This window comes from Hypanus sabinus, chromosome 4 (assembly GCF_030144855.1).
Source record: "Hypanus sabinus isolate sHypSab1 chromosome 4, sHypSab1.hap1, whole genome shotgun sequence".
Lineage (NCBI taxonomy): Eukaryota > Metazoa > Chordata > Chondrichthyes > Myliobatiformes > Dasyatidae > Hypanus > Hypanus sabinus.
The window spans coordinates 144,410,906-144,433,980 of NC_082709.1; the positions used below are offsets into that span (position 1 = coordinate 144,410,906).

General features: G+C 40.0%; 1 protein-coding gene across 4 annotated transcripts in view; it reads right to left on the bottom strand.

Moving 5' to 3' along the window:
- The window catches only part of caska (calcium/calmodulin-dependent serine protein kinase a), a 411,874-nt gene that overhangs the window by 51,790 nt on the left and 337,009 nt on the right, over window positions 1-23,075 (bottom strand). For all 4 annotated transcript variants that reach the window (XM_059968272.1, XM_059968271.1, XM_059968270.1 and 1 more), the window contains exons 13-14: window positions 14,020-14,100; window positions 4,005-4,193 (exon numbers count right to left, since the gene is read on the bottom strand). In XM_059968272.1, the coding sequence (XP_059824255.1) occupies window positions 4,005-4,193; window positions 14,020-14,100 (270 nt within the window). The remainder of the gene's footprint in view (window positions 1-4,004; window positions 4,194-14,019; window positions 14,101-23,075) is intronic.

Below are 23,075 nucleotides of genomic sequence, written 5' to 3' on the forward strand. Positions count from 1 at the left end.
GATATTTCCTAAGGTGGGGGTATCCAGAACTAGAGGGCACAGCCTCAAAATTAGAACAGAGGTAAGGAGGATTTTGTTTTAGCCAGAGAATAGTGAATCTGTGGAATGCTCTGTCAAAGACTGGGGTGGAGGCCAAGTACATGGGTATACTTAAGTTGGAAGTTGATTATTTCCTGATCACTTGGGGCATCAAAGGATATGGCGAGAGGGCAGGTGTGTGGAGTTGAGTGGGAATCGTGATCAGGCATGATGGAATGGCAGAGCAGACTCAATGGGCTGAATGGCCTAACCCCTCACCTATGTCTTATGGCCTTGAGCTTGGTGGTATGTGTTTTCAGGCTTTTGTGTGGTTTGCCTGTTTGCCCTGATGAGCGGGGTTTTTGACTTTGCTGGCTTGTTCACTGAGGCAGCATGAAGAATAGATATTCCACAGGGACAAGGATGGTTTCCATTATGTGCTGAACTACGACTACAACTCCGCAGTTTCTTGTGGTCACGGGCAGAGGAGCTGGTACAGCGAACCATGATGCATTCTGATAGGATGCTTTATATGCTGCACCAATAAAAACTAGTTAGAGTCGATGAGGATTTCTTTAGTCCCCTAAAGAAGTTGAGGCATTGGTGAGAGTTCTTAGCTGTGAAAATGGGATGACACAATATAGAAATATGAGAAACCATAGATCATGGATATAAAGTCTGAGAACGAAGAAATGGGGAGGAGGGAGGACAATAGGCAATTACTGTTATGGAAAGAGATAACATACCCAAGGACTGACAAATGAGAGAAAAGGTGCATGTTTCATGCAACTGGTACTGAATTGTGGGTTCCAGTAAGTAGGATCAATTTGGATGGCAATACAATTTCCTTTCTGTGGGGAGCATATGGCCTCTAAGTAGGAATTTGCCTTAATGGGAAAGAGGGAGATCAGGTTCTGACAAAGGATCTTTGGTTTGAAACGCTGGCTCTATTTCTCTGTCCAAAGATGTTGCCTGAGTTTTCTGAGAATTTTCTGCTTTTATTTAGCCAGAAATTTGCTAAACTTGTTGTAAATTCAGTCTATCACTGTGTAAATGCATACTAAACCATTCAGGAAGCAATAGTTCTAGAAGTACAGCAAAACACACAAAATGCTGGAGAAACTCAGCAGGTCAGGCAGCATCTATGGAAATAATTAAACAGTTGATGTTTAGTCTGGACTCTTCTTCAGATCTGGCAAGAAAGGGGGAAGATGCCAGAGTAAAAAGGTAGGGGGTAGAGAAGGAAGACCAGCTAGAAGGTGATAGTTGAAGTCAGTTAGGTGGGAAAGGTAAAGGGCTGGAGAAGAAATCTGACAGGAGAGTAGACCATGGGAGAAGGGAAGAAGGAGGGGCAACCTGGGGGAGGTGAGTAGAAGACGTAAGAGGCCAGATTGGGAAACAGAGGAGGAGAGAAGGGGAAGAATTTTTTTTCTTTAAATTGGAAGAAGAGATTGATATTCATGCTATCAGGTTGGAGGCTTCGTAGATGGAATAAGGTGTTGCTCCTCCACCCTGAGAGTGGCCTCATCATGGCAAAAGAGGAGGCCATGGACTGACATGTCAGAACAGGAATGGGGATAGGAATTAAAATGGTTGGCTACCATGAAATTACACTTTTGGTGGATGGAGTGGAGGAGCTCAGCAAAGCAGTCTCCCAGTTTACAACTGGTCTCACCAATGTAGACAATTTAAATGTACTGAAAGTTATAGGATCTATTTTATGATTACTTTTGCAATTATAGTAACAAACTAGGTATGTTTGCACTGCATGATGCAGCACCTCACAAAACTAAATTAAAAAATATCCACATTCCGGGGAAATGGATTTTTTTAATGGGAGACAAGAATGGCTAACGTTCTGCATTTTTATATAATAAAACTGGAAATACTCAAAAATAAATAGTTTGACTATTATTTGTGTAATGTTACAAAAATGCAAATACTTTAGAATGCTTTTACCATAAACCATCAGAAGAGCCATTAAGGATAGAATGATTGATTGTAAAACTTTCAATATTTAATTAGTAGGATGTAGCATATTGTTCTAAAATATGAAAAAAATGATTAAACTTACTAAAACTAATCTAACTGATGATCAGGAATAAGCAAAATTATGCAGGTGCATTTTTCATAGCATATTTACTTATCATGATTGGAAGTAATAGTGTACAAGAGGAGGAGGCATTCCTTTCTAATAATCACTCTAATAAACCAATTCCTTTTAAGAAGGGCTTCTGAAATATATCGGAATATTATATAACCAAATATTGCAGGCAACGTTATTCATTGAAAGTATTTTCTGAAGTACATTTGTACTTTTCCTTTTGAAGAGCAATTATTAATATTTCTGCATCACGGTTGAAGTCTAATTCTAATGTTTTACACTTTTTCTTTGACAACATTATAATTACTCTTGAAAGATGTAAAAAGGGAAAATGAAGTAAAGTAGTAACTTCCGTGCTTTTGTGGTCAGCTGAGCAGCAGCTTCACTTGCACGCATGTGGGTTCTTCACTTGACCCACTCATGTTTTGAAAACCTTCCTTACTGACTTCAATGTCGCACATCACGATGGACAGGAAGTTCTAGTTGAAGTATCTCCAATGTCAGACGAAAGGTCCTGTTACAACTACTTCTCTATAGAGCTTTATGGGTAAATTTTTCTAAAATGAAACCTTGCATGAAAAAATATCCTGATTTGGACAGCCTCAAAACTAAAAAGCAGAAAGTGCTAACCTAGGTTTGCATCACAAGGTGGCACTAGAGTTTGATTAACTGCATTTGTATGATAGGTCGGGGATATTGTGGCTCTGCCAAATTTATATAATTACTTAAAATATGAATATTCTAACACATCTGCTATGCTCCTCTTCCATTTCAACCAGTATCTGAACTGAGGATCACCTCTCTTCCATAACATTTTCTTATGCTACAGCAATTTAAATGCTGTTACAAATTACCACAATTTATCATTATTGAACAAATTCTGAACTCAACCAGTATTCAGATACTTCTAATTCTGCTAAAGTTTCATGTAATTCTATAATTAAGAAAGGTTATTAACATTGGAATTTCAATAGATGGATAGCTACAATTTATGGACCAAACAGAACATGCAGATAAAACTAGTTTGCAGGGGAAAGGGTACAAAATACACAGAAATAATCTTACTAAAATACAATTTTCATGATTGAGTTACTTCCATCAGCAATGCTGGGATCTAAATACAGGCAAGTTCCTGGGATGGAAAGGTTGTATTACACTAGGAAGCTAAAACAAGCTGGATCTATATTCTTGGGAGTTTAGTAGAATGAGGAATATTTTATTGAAACATACAAGACCCTAAGGGGGGCAGTGACATCTTGCAATATTTACACCAGTGAAAGAGTCTCAAATAAGGGGATACAGTTACAGGATTGCGGATAACCATTTAAAACAGAGGAGGATAGGAACTTCTTCTTGAAGAGAACCGGTGAATCTCTGGCATTCTCTAGTTGTGAAGGCTACATCACTGGAGGTATTGGTGAAGGAGAATTCAGGGCCTTGCAGATTTGCAAGGAAGAGTTGAGATTGGGGGTATCAGTGAGGATTATATTGATTGAATAGCATGGTAAGCAGCCTACAACTCTGCTTTTTTTCCGAAAGCTGAAGGCTTCCAATTTAATTAAAGCAGTTATAATAATTTGTCTGTATTACTTATACACTGCCAAATTAAACAGATTCTGAGCATTCTTTAATTATGTCTCTTTCTGATACAGCATCATGATAAGATAGAAGTAAATTATTTCTCTCTAAAGATTATCAGTTGTAATGGCCATACAGGAGAACAAAGAAAAAAAAGGCTAACTTTGGTCAGCTTAATGGCCAAGTACAGTTGAACAACTGTGGTAACATGTATAAACTTAAATTAGAATTTTCATTAAAAAGACTAAAGGTGTTTCGTCTCTGGTAACTGATGTGAGTGATAGGTTGTTTTATAATACTTTACCATAGGTTCATCAGTGTTTTTCTGAAACTGGACAAGTCGAACTCGTGTTACATTTTCCATGTCCATATCTCCGTTTGCACTTTCAGGTGAGTCACCATTTAAATAAGGAGAAGATGGTGGCGGTGTAACTCTTAGTGCTTCATCACTGTATACTTCATGTGCCACAACATCATGAGTCTGAAGCAAGGCCTAGTTTTCAAAAGAAAATGAAGTAAGAAAATTAGTGATTGAAGACACCAAGCTGATTGTTATCAAGATTTCATCTTCTTATCTATCCTTCATCACTTTCCCCTTTTCATCCGCAATGATTGCCTTCTTAATCGATGCCCTTGGGAACACATTCTGTATATGAAGGGCATTGCAAAAATGCAAGTCCTTCAGGAAATCTAATTTCTGCATTTTTAAAATAAGGAAAATGTTGTTTTGCACATTAGTTCATTTGTAATATCAAATGAAAAATCACTTAAAAATGGAATTGGAATGGATGTGGTGGGCTTTTTCTGCTGTACGACTCTCTAACTCTTACTAGAGTTGAGATCTATATTCTCAACTTCAGAATTTTCATTGCATTAGTTAAATTTGCCAGAAGAAATGGACCAGATATGGAGCAACTCAATGCATTTGGCTTCTGCCAAAACAGACAACTATTTAAAATTTTAATTCTGAGTTCCCAATATTGCAACAATATGGCAAAATGTAACAGAATGCTTTGCTAATAGCAAAACAAGTTGCCAACCAATGAAGCCTTCAAACTCAAGACAGTGGAATAGCTTTTCAGAAATGTAAATTTAGCAAACTACCAAGGGACACAAACCTGATGGTTTGAGAAGTACTACAGCTTGAGTGTTCAATCTCTACCAAACTGTCATAAACATCTATCAAAATAATAGTCGATGGATGCATTCGAGCTTCTGAGAGAGTTTTTAGGTTGATGAGGATATAAAGAAAGATTACAGGAAAATAACCTGGTTTCAAGGCCCAAATTCAATGATGCAAATTGTTGATCAAAGACACAATGCTATTTCCTGCCTTCTTCTTGATTCTGAATTGATACACTGTGAAACATTAAGCAAATCTCTGTGCAAAGAGCATGACTGTTAGAAAAGCAGAATGGAAGTGTACGTTGTTTGTTCTTAAAATGCTACCAAGTTCACTTGAAAACTAATTTTGTCTCTCTACAGATTTTGTTATTACTTCGAGTCTAGGAAATCTGACAACTAACCAGTTTATGTATTAAAAGAGTGAGGAAAATATGATTTATTTACTCTATTAAGTCAAAATGATACATTAAGCAGAGCAGCTAAAGCCAAGGGAAACTTCCATTATTCAGGCTGCGCAACTCTCAAAAAATGCTGCAGAACCATGGCAATTTACCATGGAACTATATAGGCTTAAGTAAACTATAGTATATTAATATAAATGTATTTACTGCTCCAAGACATCAGTTATCTGATGGAAGAAACAATTTATCAAACACATACAGTGTGATAATTGTTATAAGATAACATACACAGTGTAATAGAACCCTCTGTTTCTCAGAACATAATTTAGAACAGTTTGAAGATACTGAGGGTATACATTGTCAGAAAATACTTTGATGAAATTACACCATAAATCATAAAGTTGGTCAATACAATCCTAATTGCTGTCATGCTTATTGAAAAAGATGAAATTCGTCTGTTGTCAACAAAATTGCACACACCATGAGAAACCCAGCAACTCCTTTTGCAGAAGTCAGTGGAGAAACACCCCTAATTATCACGTACTTTTGCTTTTATGAAAGTGCTGAGTTCCTCAAAAATATGCTCACTGTTGCTTGTGTGTAAAATGGCTGTTGTAAGTGCAAAATGTCCATTCAACCTTCTGGCAGTTTCCCAATTAAAATGTGCACATCTAGGGCTGAGCAATAATCTGAAAGGAGTGATTTTTTTTTTGTGAGACCAAATCAAGAAAGCAGAACTCTGGAACTACAAAATGTGGCCGGGGCCTCCTTTTTTGATGGTCAATGGGTATCAAAGAAAATTGGTGAATAGATATAGAAACTAAGTACATAACACGCACAGTGAGTTCTGCATTAAAATTCAGATCCCAGTAAAAAGTTGACTAAGCTCACAAGACCTTTTGTGGTATCATGGAATCCAGTTTCGCCTTCACATAATCATAATTCTCCTACTTCCATTGTTGGCCATGAGTCTTCAGGAAGATGTTATTTGCATGTCCTTTCTGCCTTTACATCCATTCAAAAGTTGCTACTGCCCTCACAATTATTCCCCGTATTCACAATATTCCCAAAACTTCAGTAGCAGATATTTGTACCCCCTTGGATACTGTTGAGGGGGATGCTCTTTTAAGGGCTAGTAGCAGTTGTCAGGTCTCTGACAACAGGTCTCTGAGCTCTGAGGCTCACAGGGAAAGGGTGCAGTCAGACAGAGCGACAGTGATAGGAAGCTCAACAGTGAGGCAAACAAACAGGAGATTCAACGGCCGCAGAAAAAGTGCCAGGATGGTGTTACCTCCTGGGTGCCAGGGTGAAGGATGTCTCTAAACGGTTGCAGAAAACTCTTGAGGAGGCATCCAGAGGTTGTTGCATATGTTGGTATAAATGACTACAGGTAGAACAATGGATGAGGTCCTACCTACATGGTGAGTTTAGGGAGTTAGGTAAGAAATTAAAATGCGGGCCCTCAACGGTGGTGACCTTGGGGTTACTATAAGTGCCACATGCTAGCGAATCCAGGAAAAGAAAAAATAGACCAGATTAATGTGTGGCTGAAGATCTGGTGCATGGGGGCAGGGATTCAGATTCTTGGATGATCGGTATCCCTTCTCAGATACAGGTGACCTGTACGAGAGGGATGGGTTGCACCGGGATTGGAAGAGGACCAATATTTTAGCAGGGACATTTGCTTTTGCCGCTCAGAAGGGTTAAACTAGATTGGTGTGGTGGGCGAGGGTTTGAGAGTGAAGTTGGTGAGGAGACCGGGGTATGTGCAGAAACAGAGTGCTACTCTAGCGATCAGGATAACCAAGGTTACAGCAAAAGGACAGACAGGACACTGCTTCAAGTTGCAACTATTTCAACACTCAGAGTTTAACAGGTAAGGCCTATGAACTGAGGGCATGGATTGCTCTAGGAATAGAGATATTATAGCCATAACAGAAATGTGGCTGACAGAAGAGAAGGAATGACACTTCATTGTTTTGTGATAATGACGCATTGGACATGGCAAAGGAACAGGTAAGAGTGGTGGTGAGGGCTGATGCTTCCATTTTGAAAAAGGAGGACTTGGATTTTAAGAAGTTCATTGACAAGGTGTCACACATGAGGCTGCTTAACAAGCTACGAGCCTCTGACATTACAGTAAAGATTCTAGCATAGATAAAGAGTGGCTGATTGACAATAGGCAAAGAGTGGGAGTGAAGGGAACCTTTCTGGCTGGATGCTAATGACATGTGGTGTTCCACAGGAGTCTGTGTTGGGACCAATTCTTTTTACGTTATACAGCATGTCAATGATTTGGATGACGGAATTGATGGTGTTGTTGCAAAGTTTGCAGATGATATGAAGATAGGTGGAGGGGCAGGTAGTTTTGAGGAAGTAAAGAGGCGACTGAAGGACGTAAGACAGATTAGGAGAATAAGCTAAGAAATGGCAGATGGAATACAATGTTGGGAAGTGTATGGTCATGCACTTCGGTAGAAGAAATGAAAAGGTTGACTATTTTCTAAATAGAGAGAAAATACAACAAACTGAGGCACAAAGGGACTTGGAAGTCTTTGTGCAGGATTCCCTAAGCGTTAATTTGCAGGTCAAGTCTGTAGTGAGGAAGGCAAATGCAATGTTAACATTCATTTCAAGAGGACTACAATATAAAAGCAAGGATGTAATGTTGAGACTTTATACAGCACTGGTGAGGCCTCAGTTGGAGTATTGTGAGCAGGTTTGGGCTCCTTATCTTAGAAAGGATGTGCTGAAACTAGAGCGGGTCAAAGTAGCTTCATGACAATGATTCCAGGATTGAATGGCTTGTCATATGAAGAGCATTTGATGGCTCTGGACCTGTATTCACTAGAATTCAGAAGAATGAGGGCTGACCTAATTGAAATGTACCGAATGGTGAAAGACTTTGATAGAACAGATATGGCAAGGATGTTTCTTATGGTGGGAGAGTCTCAAGACCAGAGGATATAGCCTCAGAATAGAGGGGCATTCTTTTAGAACAGAAATGTGAAGGAATTTCTTTAGCCAGAGAATGGTGAATCTGTGGAATTCTTTGCCACAGGCAGCTGTAGAGACCAAGCCTTTATGTATATTTGAGGCAGAAGTTAACAGATCCTTCATTGGTCACAGCATAAAGGGATACAGGGAGAAGATTGAGGCTGAGAGGAAAATTAGATAAGCCATGATGAAATGGTGGAGCAGATGACATGGGCCAAATGGCCTAATTCTGCTCCCATATCTTATGGTCTTATAACAGCAGTACTTAGAATATTCTTGAAGGATCATCCATTGAGGATATAACTTAGAACTGGTGTGGTGCGTCCAAGTTAGTTTTTTCATGCAATATAGAGAGGAACCTACCTGGAAAGGTTCTCCAGCAGAACTCCTGTTGGGGCCCTGCGACACTATTTTATTAGCTTTATAATAGTGATGGAAAAAATAATAACTGGTTTATGGATGTAGAAAGACAGAATTCATCCTGAACTGCAGCAGGGCTAACTTTTTGGGTAGTAGACAGGATCTGGCTGAGTATATTTAAAGGTTAACGGACAATTGGTATTTGGGAAATATTAAAAAGTGTCACATCAAGAATTCAGGAGCAGCATGCTCCTCTTAGGGTAAAAGGCAAACATACCAAGTTCAGGAACCTTGGCTGATGAGAGATAATGAGGCTCTGGTGAGGAAAAAGAAGCAACTGTTTATAATGTTATTGCAGTTGGGTATGTATGAATCCCTTGGTGAATATAAAATGTTAAGACCAGCCTTGAGAGAAATCAGAAGGGTAGAAAAATGGGATATGAGATTGATTTGGCAGGCAGGATTAAAGATAATCCCAAGAAGTTCCTCAGATATATTATTATTAAAAGGGTTACTAGAAAGAGACTAGGTCCTCTTAAGATCATAAGGATCATCTACATATGGAACTGCAGGAAATAGATGTGATTTTTAATGTCTATTTTTTCAGTGTTTAATAAGGTGAAAATGCATTTGTTTGTTATGCGTCATGTCCTATCACATGGGTGATTATGGTCTTTCCAAGACCATGATTTTTCTTGGCAAATTTTTCTAAGAAGTGGTTTGCCATTGTCTTCTTCTGGGTAGTGTCTTTACAAGACAGGTGACCTCAGCCATTATCAATACTCTTCAGAGATTGTCTGCCTGGTGTCGGTGGTTGCCTAACCAGGTCTTGTGATATGCACCAGCTACTCATATGACCATCCACCATCTACATGATGGTGTAGATGACCCTGATCCTGATTGGAGGGCTAAGCAGGTCCTACACCTTGCCCAAGGGTGACCTGCAGCCTAGCAGAGGGAAGGAGTGCCTTTCACCTCCTTTCGTTGAGATGTATCTCCAACCTGCCACTCCATGGAGAATATTATGGATACCAAAGAAGTGAAGGTAATAAGTGGTGAGGCCTTTGATTATATGCATATTATGAGGAAGGAAGTAGTTGCAGCCTTGAACTTCATTAACATGGGCAAATCTCCAGGGTCTGATCGAGTGCACCTTTATGGGAGGCCAGGGAAGAATTCATAGAGGCCCTTGTAGAAATATTTACTTTGTTGTTAGCCACTGGTAAAGTTCCAGAAGACTGAAGACCAGTTAATGCAGTTCTACTGTTCAAAAGTGGTAGCAAGGGAACTACAGGCCAGTGAGTCTGACCTAAGTTGTAGGGAAGTTACTGGGGACTATTCTGAGGGGCAAGATCTATGATCACTTGGGTAGTCAAAACTTGATTAAGAAGAGTTGGCATAGTTGTGCGTGTGGGCAGTCATGTCTTAATTTTTTTTGGTGTTTTGGAAGGGTAGTCAAAACTTGATTAAGAAGAGTTGGCATAGTTGTACGTGTGGGCAGTCATGTCTTAATTTTTTTTGGTGTTTTGGAAGTGGTATCTAACGTAATGCAAAGGCTGTAGTCTATAGGGACCTTAGTAAGTCCTCTGATAAAGTCTCACATAGCATGGTGTTCTAATAGGTTAGGCCAGATGTGATTCGGGGGGATGAGCGAGGTGGATTCAGAATAAACTCCATGATAAGAAGCAGAGGGTTATGGTTTGAAGGTCGTTTCTCCTACTGGAAGCCTGTAATGAGCTGGTGCTTCAGGGGTCAGAGTTGTAACTCTATTATTCATTATTTATGAAAACGACTTGGATAAAAATGTATGTAGCATAATCAACAAGTTTGCTGATGATACTAAATTAGAGAGTCTTGTTGATAGTGAAGCAGGTTATAATGAATAGCAAAGGGGCCTTGGGCAATTAGGGTTATTTCTTCCCATCATTATATACACAAAGGTACGGGTCTAGGGCCCACATTAATTCCACTTCCAGTATCCATGCTAAAAAAACATGCACACAATAGGTCCAAGTTAATCAACATGAGGAGCTTTGCCACTGTGGAAACAACATTATACATAAATGCAAAATTGTCAATCTCTAAAGTTGATAACCCTTTACCTGACAGAATAAATATTAGTATATTCCTTGTTTTTTTTTCTTAATTCCCTGTTACATAATTATCAACCTTGTAAACACAACAAGCTGACGTGGCATAGTACTCCCATTGATCCGGCAACATTGCCATTTTGAAAAATGTACCTCAATTGTTATCTGACCCATTTTGCCCTGAAGAAATGGATTCTAGATTTTAGACAGCAAGTTGCTCAAAGTGAGAACAACCCCCCCCACCTACTGCTCTCAATCTATTAGAACTTTGCAACATCTGTAAAAGAATTTTACAGAACTGCTATTAGCGAAGAGTTTGTCCAGGACAAAACACAATATTAAATGGATGGAGGAGTTTATTTGGATCAATGATTTGTGCTATACCAAAAATTGTAGCCCACAAACATGCCATGTTTTGCAAAAGAACATCCCTCACAATGAAAACATTATTCTCTCACCCTAATGCTGAACCTGATGCCAGAAAAATAAGACGAGCAAGATACAAATTCATGAATTTTGAAAGTGCATTCTTCCTGATTTAAGCAGCACCCCCCATTTCACAATGGTTCATGATATTTAGCACCCGATCATTCAAAAGAGCTAGAACTCCTCTCATGCTGCAGCCTCAGGGAATGTAAAAGTCAAAGTCAAAATCAAAGTCAAGTTTATTGTCATATGCCCAAGTTCAATGAAGAACTACATGCAGCAGCATTAAAAGCACATAGGTTGCTGGCTACTTGCACCAGTATGAATAATACAAACCCCATTTCCAGAAAAGTTGGGATATTTTCCAAAATGCAATAAAAACAAAAATCTGTGTTATGTTAATTCACGTGAACCTTTATTTAACTGACACAAGTACAAAGAAAAGATTTTCAATAGATTTACTGACCAACTTAATTGTATTTTGTAAATATACACAAATTTAGAATTTGATGGCTGCAACACACTCAACAAAAGTTGGGACAGAGGCATGTTTACCATTGTGTTACATCACCTTTCCTTTTAATAATACTTTTTAATCGTTTTGGAACTGAGGATACTAATTGTAGTAGATTTGCAATTGGAAATTTTATCCATTCTTGCTTGATATAAGACTTCAGCTGCTCAACAGTCCGTGGTCTCCATTGTCTGATTCTCCTCTTCATGATGCGCCATACATTTTCAATAGGAGATAGATCTGGACTGGCAGCAGGCCAGTCAAGCACATGCATTCTGTGTCTACAAAGCCACGCTGTTGTAGCCCATGCAGAATGTGGTCTGGCATTGTCCTGCTAAAATAAGCATGGACGTCCTGGGAAGAGACGTCGCCTTGATGGCAACATATGTTTCTCTAAAATCCTAATATACGCCTCAGAGTCTTCACATACATGCAACTCACCCACGCCGTGGGCACTGATGCACCCCCATACCATCAAAGATGCTGGCTTTTGCACCTTTCGCTGATAACAATCAGGATGGTTGTTCTCATCTTTAGCACGGAGAACTCGACGCCTGTTTTTTCCAAAAACTAGCTGAAATGTGGACTCATCTGACCACAGCACACGGTTCCATAGTCTTTTGGTCCATCTGAGATGAGCTCGGGCCCAGAGAACTCGCCGGCATTTCTGCATAGAGTTGATGTATGGCTTCCTCCTTGCGTAATACAGTTTCAAGTTGCATTTCTGGAAGCAGCGACGGACTGTGTTAAGTGACAATGGTTTTCCGAAGTACTCCCGAGCCCAGGCGGCTATAATTGTCACAGTAGCATGACAGTTTCTTAGGCAGTGCTGCCTGAGGGCTCGAAGATCACGCGCATTCAACAGTAGTTTCTGACTTTGCCCTTTACGCACTATGTCTCTGAATTCTCTGAATCTTTTCACAATATTATGTACTGTAGATGTTGAAAGACATCTCTGCAATCTTGCATTGGGAAATGTTCTTTTTGAACTGATAATTTTGAACAATTCTCTCACGAATTTTGGCTTTGATGGATGCTACTTTTATACCCAGTCATGATACCTCACCTGCTACCAATTAGCCTGCTTAATGTGGAGTCTTCCAAACCGGTGTTACTTGAATATTATGTGCACTTTTAAATCTTATTTTAACTCTGTCCCAACTTTTGTTGAGTGTGTTGCAGCCATCAAATTCTAAATTTGTGTATATTTACAAAATACAATTAAGTTGGTCAGTAAAACTATTGAAAATCTTTTCTTTGTACTTTTGTCAGTTAAATAAAGGTTCACGTGAATTAACATATCACAGATTTTTGTTTTTATTGCAGTTTGGAAAATATCCCAACTTTCTGGAAATGGGGTTTGTAGTTTAGTAATCTGAAAGTCAACAAAAAGATTGCTTTCACAGATTTCAAAGAATGTTCTCAAGGTGATTGTTCTTCAGTGTTCTTCCTATGCAGTGTATTTGGATTGGTAATTTTAGAAGGCAGGACTAGTTACTGTCTACTGACATTAGGTTCATTGACCTAAAATCATCTGCTTTATCTTTCACTTTGCTAATTTGCAAGAAATAGTAAATTAGCAACAGCTTGGCAAAACAACCACACCAAAAAATTTATGAATATAGACAGCAAATAGTTCCAGTATTATTTACAAAATTGCCTTTCTAAATTTAACAGTAAGATGTACAGTATGCTTTCTTCATTTTAATTTTAGCTTATTGAATATCTTCCTGTCTAAATGTTCCAACTACTTAGGATCATAAGAGTCATACAGCTGTATAGCACAGAAACAAGTTCTTTAGGTTGAGCTCATTCACGCTGACCATAATGGTGTATGCCTTCTTTACCACCCTATCTACTTATGTGGTCACTCTCAGGGAGTTATCGACATGCACCTATAGATCACTCTGTGTATCAATGCTCTCAAGGGTCCTACCATCAGTATATTTTACCCTTATATTTGATCTCATATTTGTTCAGACTAAACTCAATCTGATTAACAACCCAGGAAATAGAGTTCAAGCAAACCTTGTTGTACGTATTAAAACAGTCTTTTGTGACAGTAAGCAACTTCTTTGCCTATTCCAAAATCACATCACAGCATCACTGCTCTTTAACTGGGAAAAACATTCTGGGATGTTGATTGTCATATAACATCTGAAATATTTAAACAATAGCTAGAAGGCCTCCATAAACAGACTTCCTTGAAAATGAGAATTAGTATTTAACTCAGCCTACTTGTTTTCCCTTTAAAATGCATAAGCAAAAAAGATCCTACTTACCTGCTTAAAATCTCACCAATTTTTAAAATAACTGAGTACTTTAATTTACCTAGTAATTTAGACAATGTTCAGTGCTAATCATGCAACCTTTGTTAGAAGTGTGATAACAGAACAATTCACGTACCATAAAATGAGGCCTTGTTAGAATACACTTCAGTTCTTTTGCATCATTATTTTCCGGATAGCATGAAATCTCTTCCAACACCTACAAGATTCAACAAAAAAATAGTAAGTACCTGTAGACCATAATTTGGAAAATCAAGATATGTCATTATTTGAAATTGGGAACCAAAATGGGGAAATAGAAGGAATGACTTCATTTTTAACATTAACGAAAACTATTAGAGTGATCGAAATAACTTTTATGACAGTTTGGGTCTGAGGTGGATTTTCTGCTGTGCATCCAGTTGTCCTTCCGACGAACATGGACTGTTCCACAAAGCCAACAAAAAGGCAGGCATAACTAGAACCCATGCGGGTGCCCATGGCTACACCTTTGGCTTGGAGGAAGTGGGAGGAGCCAAAGGAGAAATTATTGAGAGTAAGAACTAATTCCACTAGACAGAGGAGAGTGGTGATAGAGGGGAATTGGTTAGGTCTGGAATCCAAAAAAAAGTTGAGAGCTTTGAGACCTTCCTGGTGGGGGATGGAGGTATATAGGGACTGGACGTCCATGGTGAAAGTAAGGCGGTGGGGGCCAGGGAACTTAAAATCATTGAAACAATTCAAAGCGTGAGAAGTGTCACGAACATAGGTGGGAAGGGATTGAACAAGGGGGGATAATACAGTGTCAAGGTATACAGAAATGTGTTCGGTGGGGCAGGAGCAAGCTGAGAAAATGGGTCTACCTGGACAGGCAAGTTTGTGGATCTTGGGTAGGAGGTAGAAATGGGAAGTGCGGGGTGTGCGGAGGCCTACCAGCCTCCGAGTCCAACATATAATTATCCGTAACTTCCACCACCTCCAATGTGATCCCACTATCAAGCACATCTTTCCCTCCCCCCCTTTCTGCTTTCCGCAGGGATCACTCCCTAGGCGATTCCTTTGTCCACTTGTTCCCCCCATCCCTTCCCACTGATCTCCCTCCTGGCACTAATCCTTGTAAGCAGAACAAGTGCTACACCTGCCCTTACACTTCCTCCCTCACCACCATTCAGGGCCCCAGACAGTCCTTCCAGGTGAGGCGATACTTCACTTGTGAGTCGGCTGGTGTGGTATACTGCGTCCGGTACTCCCGGTGTGGCCTTTTATATATTGGTGAGACCCGACGCAGACTGGGAGACCATTTCGCTGAACACCTATGCTCTGTCCGCCAGAGAAAGCAGGATCTCCCAGTGGCCATACATTTTAATTCCATGTCCTATTCCCATTCTGATACGTCTATCCACAGCCTCCTCCACTGTCAAGATGAAGCCACACTCAGGTTGGAGGAACAATACCTTATATACCGTCTGGGTAGCCTCCAACCTCATGGCAAGAACACTGACTTCTTAACTTCCATTAATACCCCTCCTCCCCATCTTACCCCATCCCTGATATATATAGTTCCCCCCCTCCTTTTTTTCTCTCTTTCTGCCCATCACTCTGCCTGTTCTCCATCTCCCTCTGGTGCTCCCCTCTCCCTTTCTTTCTCCCTCGGCCTCCCATCCCATGATCCTTTCCCTTCTCCAGCTCTGTATCCCTTTTGCTAATCACTTTTTTGGCTCTTAGCTTCACCCCACCCCCTCCGGTCTTCTCCTATCATTTTGCATTTCCCCCTCCCCCTCCTACTTTCAAATTTCTTACTATCTTTCCTTTCAGTTAGTCCTGACAAAGGGTCTTGGACTGAAACGTCGACAGTGCTTCAGCCTGGCCTGGCCTGCTGTGTTCCACCAGCATTTTGTGTGTGTTGCTTGATTTTCCAGCATCTGCCGATTTCCTCGTGTTTGCACCTTAAAAAGGACTTCCTTTCCATTCATTTAAACTCAATATCAATCCAACATTTGGCTTGTTTATATCTAGAGACAGTGATAAAGTTTTAAGGGAATTGGGGGATTCTCAGATTCCTGTAAATAAGGGTTAAGGTTGAGTACCAAATGTGTCTGTGTATTCTGGTTTGTGAATGGCTACGGCATGTTTAAGATGATGTCTCACAGTTGCTTCTTTGGAGCGAGATAAGGGTTAAAGCTCACACAGATCCACAAAAGACGTCTCCTGATTTTTTACACCTTTTGGTTTCGACAAAAGGCAGCTGCTGATGGAGATAAGACAGGACATTCCTTTTTTAATTAAAGCTTAAATTTGGTGGAGTCTCTTATCTGGGCTGTACCTTGCAAATATCTGAACCTGACTTGCACTACCTTATTTTCCCTTTTCTATTTTTCTAATTATGATTTATAATTTAAATCTTTATTATATTTACTTTGATTTGTACTTCAGGGAGCGCGAAGCGCAGAAACAAATATCACTATGATTGTACGCTCTAGTATCAATTGTTTGGTGACAATAAAGTATAATGAATAATGAACTTTTGCTCTATTTGAGTAGCTGGAATGTCTATCGAACTGATTGTTCTTGAAGTCGAGTAGTGAACTTGTTTGAGCTACCAGAGGGATGAGATCACTTCTCCCCCTGGTGTCAGTACCAAGTTCCCTCACCGGCTGAGCTCAAAGAAATAAACTGGGGTGAAAAGATAAGTAACGCTCTTTTTGTGCTGTGGTTATTTGTCCAGCAAATTTAAGTTTACAGCAGATCTTCTGATACTGTAATGCAAAACCAGTGCTGTACAGCCTGCATGTGCATTACTTGCATTGGCAGAGATTCACATCAGTAATTCTTGGCTAAAGGTTGTACTCTTTGCATCTTTATATTATGAAATGAAAAAACATTTAAAAGGACAGCTTTCTTAAATACTTATCTTCTTATTGTAATAACGTCTACTACAGCAATGATGGCATGATGGCACACAAGCCAACTGATGTAATCAAATATGTTACCAGTTTGTTGGAACCACACAAGTCTAAAATTAAAGAGCATATGAAGCATCATACACATTTCCATTCTGTTATTTTAGTGCAACCTGAGTAAATAATGCATATACAGCATGAAAACGGGTTCTTCAATGCAACAAGTCCACCATGACCACACAACACCCATACAGATCTTAACATCATCCATTTCAATCTTCCTATAGACCATCAACTTTGCCCTTCTTCTACCACAATGTTTAATTAAGCTACCAATACACATTTTTTTTGTGGCTTATGGTAGAAATCTGAGCATTTAGAGAAAACCTGCACGGAGAATGTGCAAACTCCACGCAGATAGTATTGGGAGGTCAGGATCAAACACAGGTCACTGGAGCTGTGAAAAAGTAGCTCACCTAGCTGTACCACTGTGTGCCCACAAAGCAGATTCTAGAATAATAGGCAAATAAAGGCGTGCTGCTTTTTTAAACTTCCTGTGCATTATGAATAGATTTTGAGAACACATTCTTTTGATGATTGGTTGTGTTGATATAGTCACAGAGTGGATATCATAGACTCACAGAGTTATACAAGTACAGGAACAAGTCTTTCAGGCCAACTCATCTGTGCAAAAATGAGTTGTCTACCTGAGCTTGCCCCAGTTAGTCATAGAGTGCTGCTCCTCAAAAACAGGCCTTTTAGCCCATTCAGTCAATGTCGAACTGTTATTCTGCATAGTCCCATCAACCCACACCTGTACCATAGCTCTCCATATTCCATCCATCCATCTATCTAAACTTCTCTTAAATGTTGAAACTGAACCTGCATCCATCACTTTTACTGGAAGCTCATTCCATACTTGCAACACCCTCTGAATGAACAAATAGATCCTCTTTCACTCTTAACCTATGACTTATAGTTCTTGTCCCATCCAATCTCAGGAGAAAAAGCCTGAACTGCACACAATGCTCTCAATTTGGCTTCATCAATGTCTTAAACAATTTCAACATCCCAACTCCTGTACTCAATAGTTGGATTTATGAAGGCCAATGTGTGGAAAGTTCTCGTAATGACCCTAGAACTGTACTCCCAGATCCCTCTGTTCTACTGCACTGCTTAGTGTCCTACTGTTCATTGTTTAAGTTCCACCATGGTTTGCCATGGTGCAAAACCTCATACTTGTCTGCTTTAAGTTTCATCTGACATTTTTTTAGCCTATTTTACCATCTGATCCAGTTCTGCTGCAAGTGTTAACAGCCTTCCTCTTTGTGCACTGTGCCCTCAATCTTGGTGCCATTTGTAAATATGCTAGTCCAGTTCACCACATTATTATCCAGATCATTGATATAGATGACACACAACAATAGGTACAGTGACGATTCCTGTGGCACGCCATTCGCCCGGGCCTCCAGTCAGAAAGACAACCATCTATTACCACTCCCTGGTTACTCCCGCAAAGACACTTTCAAATCCAATTTACTACTCATCCTGAGTGCCAAGTGACCTCTAATCTCCGGAATGACAACTTGGGAGAGATGGCAATTCCAAACTAAACTTGAATCAGCGAAGGATGCTCAACAGCTGTGACAGTGTTTGAATGCTATCACCTCTTATAAAGTGAAATCAAGCGACATAGGTGACAGCTGCCGGTACAAACACCCAGGGCCCCTGATGATACTGTGATTTCAGTCACTGAGGCTGACATGAAAGCATCCTTCAGGAGGGTGAACCCACATCTGTCCTAAATGGGTACCTGGCCTAGTACTAAAGACCTGTGTTGATCAACTGGCTGGAGTGCTCACTGCAATCTTTAACCTCTCACTTTGGCAGTCCCAGTTTGAGGTACCCAGTTGCTTCAAATTTACTGGTGGCTAAGAAGAACTTGGTAACCTGCCTCAATGACTATCGTTCAGTAGCACTCACATCCATGGTGATAATGTGTTTTGAGAGACTGATGATGAAACATATCAACTCCTGCCTGAAAAACGACTTGGATCTGCTCCAATTTGCCTACCGGCACAACAGGTCCATAACAGATGCCATTTCATTTGCTCTTCAATCAATCCTGGAACATCTAAACAGCTCAAAGATGCATACATCAGGATGCTCTTTATCGACTACAGCTTGGCATTCGATATTATCATCCTTGGGCCATCGGACTTCACCATTCATCATAGCTAATTTATTATCTCTCTCAACTCCATTTTTTCTGCCTAATTCTGCTCCTTTGTCATAAGGACCAGATATACAAGTATTTGGATAAATCAGGCACTATTAACTTGGTGCATTGTAGGTCATATTTAACTAATTTTTTTTAAAAGAGATTTTTGAGGAGGTTACCAGGAAAGTTGATGAAGGAAAGGCAATGTCACAAGAGGCATTGCAAACGCTGGAAATCTAGAGCAATACAGACAATGTGCTGGAGGAGCTCAGCAGGTCAGGCAGTATCTACACCATCAATGTTTCAGGCCGGAACCCTTCATCAGGATTGGTGGCGGATGTTTTCTACATGAACTTTAGTAAGGCCTTTCATAAAGTATTGCATGGAAGCAACATTCACTGTAATTTTTTTTTACAGCTGCACTGACCAACTATTGCTCTGAACAGGAAATTTTTGCATGGCTTAAAATTGTGTGACTTTAAAAGATTATATAAAAGAAAATTCCAGCTATGTTGGATCAAAGGCTAAGTGCGCAGCAGCATTTCAGTGAGTGAACAATGAATGGAATGTTGGTCAAGAAAGTTCAGTTGATTCAAAGTCCAAAGTAAATTTATCATCAAAGTACATATATGTCACCAGGCCACTCTTGAGATTAGTTTTCTTGCAGGCATACTCAATAAATCCAATGACCATAATAGAATCAATGAAAGACTACACCCAATAGGGTGGTCAACCAATGTGTAAAAGACAACAAATAGTGCAAATACAAATGCAAAAAAAAGTGAATAAATAAACAATAAATATTGAGAACATGACATGAAAAGTCCTTGAAAGTGAGTCTATTGGTTTAGGGAACTGTTCAGTGGTGGGACAAGTGAAGTTATCCCCACCAGTTCAAGAGTCTGATGATTGAGAGGTAAAAACTGTTCTTGAACCTGGTGGTTAGTGTCCTGAGGCTCCTGTACTTTCTTCTTGATCGCAGCAAGAAGAGAGCATGACCTGGGTGGTGGCAGTCCCTGATGACGCAGCTGCTTATCTGTGATAATGCTCCATGTAGATGTGCACAATGGTGGAAAGGACTTTACCTGTGATGGACTGGGCTACATCCACTACTTTTTGTAGGATTTTCCATACCAGGGCATTGGTGTTTCCATACCAGGCTGTGATGCAGCCAGTCAATTTACTCTCTACCACACTCCTATCGAAGTTTATCAAAGTTTTAGATACCTTGCCAAATCTCAGCAAACTTCTAAGGAAGTAGAGAGGCTGCCATGGTTTCTTCGCAATTGCATTTACATGCTAAGCCCAGCGCAGGTCCTCTGAAATGATAACACTGAGGAATATAAAGTTCCTAGACTCATCTACTATAGAAAGCATCCCCTCCACATACATGCTATCTTGGCCTTTCAGTATTTGACAGATTTCAATGAGAAACCCCTCATTCTTTTAAATTCTAGCAAATACAGACCCAGAGCCTTCAAATGCCGTTCATACATTAACCCTTTCATTCCAGGAATCTTCTTGTGAACTCCTCTGGATCCTCTCCAATGCCAGCACACCTTTCCTTAGATAAGAAACTGCTGAAAAAAAAACTGCTCACAATCAAGTGTGGTCTGACCAATTTATAAAGCCACAGCATGACATTCTTTCTAAGAGGCCCATATCTATTTGCTATACACCCAGTGAGGCTTCACCAGTGCTTTCATATTCTAGCCCTCTTGAAATTAATGCCAAAATCACATTTCCCCTCTTCACTGCAGATTCAACCTGCAAATTAACTTATAGGGAATCCTGCCCAAGGACTCCCAAAGTCCCTTTGTTCCTCAGATTTTTAAATCTTCTCTCCAGTTAGAAAATAGTCTGCCGTTTTATTTCTTCTACCTAAGTGCATGACCATATATTTCCAGACACTGTATTCCATCTGCCACTTCTTTGCCTATTCTTCTAATTGAAGTCTTTCTGTAGCCATTTCAGAATCTGGCGATTCTTGAAAGATCATTATTAATGCCTCCACAATCTCTTCAGCCACCTCTTTCAGAAACTTGGGGTGTACACCATCTAGTTCAAGTGGTTTATCTACCCTCAAACCTTTCAGTTTCCCAAGAACATTCTCCCCCTCCCTATGAGAGGGCCTTTTGACGAATGTGAAGTCAGCATAGAACACATCAATGTGCTGGAGCATGTTGAAGTTCAGAAAGAGGTAGTGTAGAAGATTTTGAAAAACATTAGGATAGACCAGTTTCCTGTCCAAAACAGGATAGACCCCGGTTACTAGAGGAAACAAAGGAAGAGACTGCTAGAGCATTCATGATGATATTTACAACCTTCCTGCTCTCAGGAGTGGAATGGAGGACCGGAGGATGGTAAACGTTATTCCATTATTCAAGAGTAATAAGGAAATTATAGACCAGTGAGTCTTTATCAATGGTCTGCAAGCTATTGAAAAGAATTCTTACGGATAGGAATTATGAGCATTTGGAGAAACATAGTCCTGTTGGAGATGACTCAACAGCCTGACTGAGTTTTTTGATGAGGTGACCAACAAATTGAAGACAGTGCGGTGGATATACTGCATATGGATTCTGGTAAAACATTTGACAAGGTTCCCCATGGTTAGCACATCCAGAAGGCCATGAGGCATAGATTCATGAAGCCTGGCTGTAAGGATTCAGAATTGGCTTACGTCCAGAAGGTAGAGGTTGTAGCAGATAAAGCATATTCTGCCTGGAGGTTGGTAACTAGCAGTGTACCACAGGGATCATTCCTGGGACCCCTGCAATTTGTGACTTTTATAAATGACTTGGATGAGAAAGTGGATGGGTGGGTTAGTAAGTTTGCAGGATAATACTAAAGTTGGAGGTGTTGAGGATAGTTTAAGAGGCTTTATTGTTTACATTAATAATATGCAGAGCTGGTCTGAAGACAATAGTTCTAGTTTTCCTATTTAATTACAGGAAAATTCTTCTCAGTTTGACTGACAGGCAGGGGTTTAAGAATTTTCAAACAATTGAATTGAGAGTAAAAGCTGGAAATGGAGGCAGAGGAAGAGAATTAGGCCATGCTGCCTATTGATTCTGCTCATCCATTCAATCATGGCTGATTTTATTTAAACCCCATCCTTCTACCTTCTACCTATAATTCTTAACCCGATGTAGCAACCGATGACCCAAATAACCGGAATCCACTGTATTTCCTCCTTTTCCTTGATGAAACCATCAATTTCCTTTGTTAATTATTGTTCCCTTATCTTAACATTCTTGTTTCTTATCCTTACAGGGACATGTTCACATTTAAACAGCTTTCACTTACATGTTGTTTTCCATTCTCAATCTACTTCTGTCAGGTCCTATCTTGGACCACTAAAATTAGTACCTTAACACTACAATCAGAGTTAATACTTATCGAATTATGATCATTGTTCCAAGGTAACCGCCAGAATCTGCTTATCTCATCCCCTAAATTAAGGTCAAGTAGACTATCATCCTCAGCAGGAGATTCTATCTACAACTTAAAAACTTATAGGCTGCAATTAATCTTGCTTATTATTGACTGGGAATACTCAAAGGCAGGAGTTCCCAACCTGGGGTCCACAGATCCCTTGCTTAATGGTATTGGTCAATGGCAGATAGGTAGTTGGGAACTACCCAGGCAAACCCAGTTAATATTGGACGTTAAAATCCCAAGCTATTACTAACATAAACATGAGATTCTGCAGATGCTGGAGATCCAGAGAACATGCACAAAATGCTGGAGGAACTCAGCAGGTCAGGAAACAGCTATGGAAATGAATAAATCATCAGGACCTGGAGAGGAAGGGGGAAGAAGCCAAAATAAAAAGGTGGGGGGGGGGGGAAGAAGTAGTACAAGCTGGCAAGTGATAGGTGGAACCAGGGGACGGGGGATAAACAGAGAAGCTGGGAAGTGATAGGTGAAGAAAGAAAAAGGCTGAAGGAGGAGTCTGGTAGGGGAGGAGAGTGGACCATGAAAGAAAGGGAAAGAGGTGATGGGCAGGTGAGGAGAAGAGAAGGGGTGTCAGGGGGTGGGGGAGAGCCAGAATGGGGAATGGAATAAGAG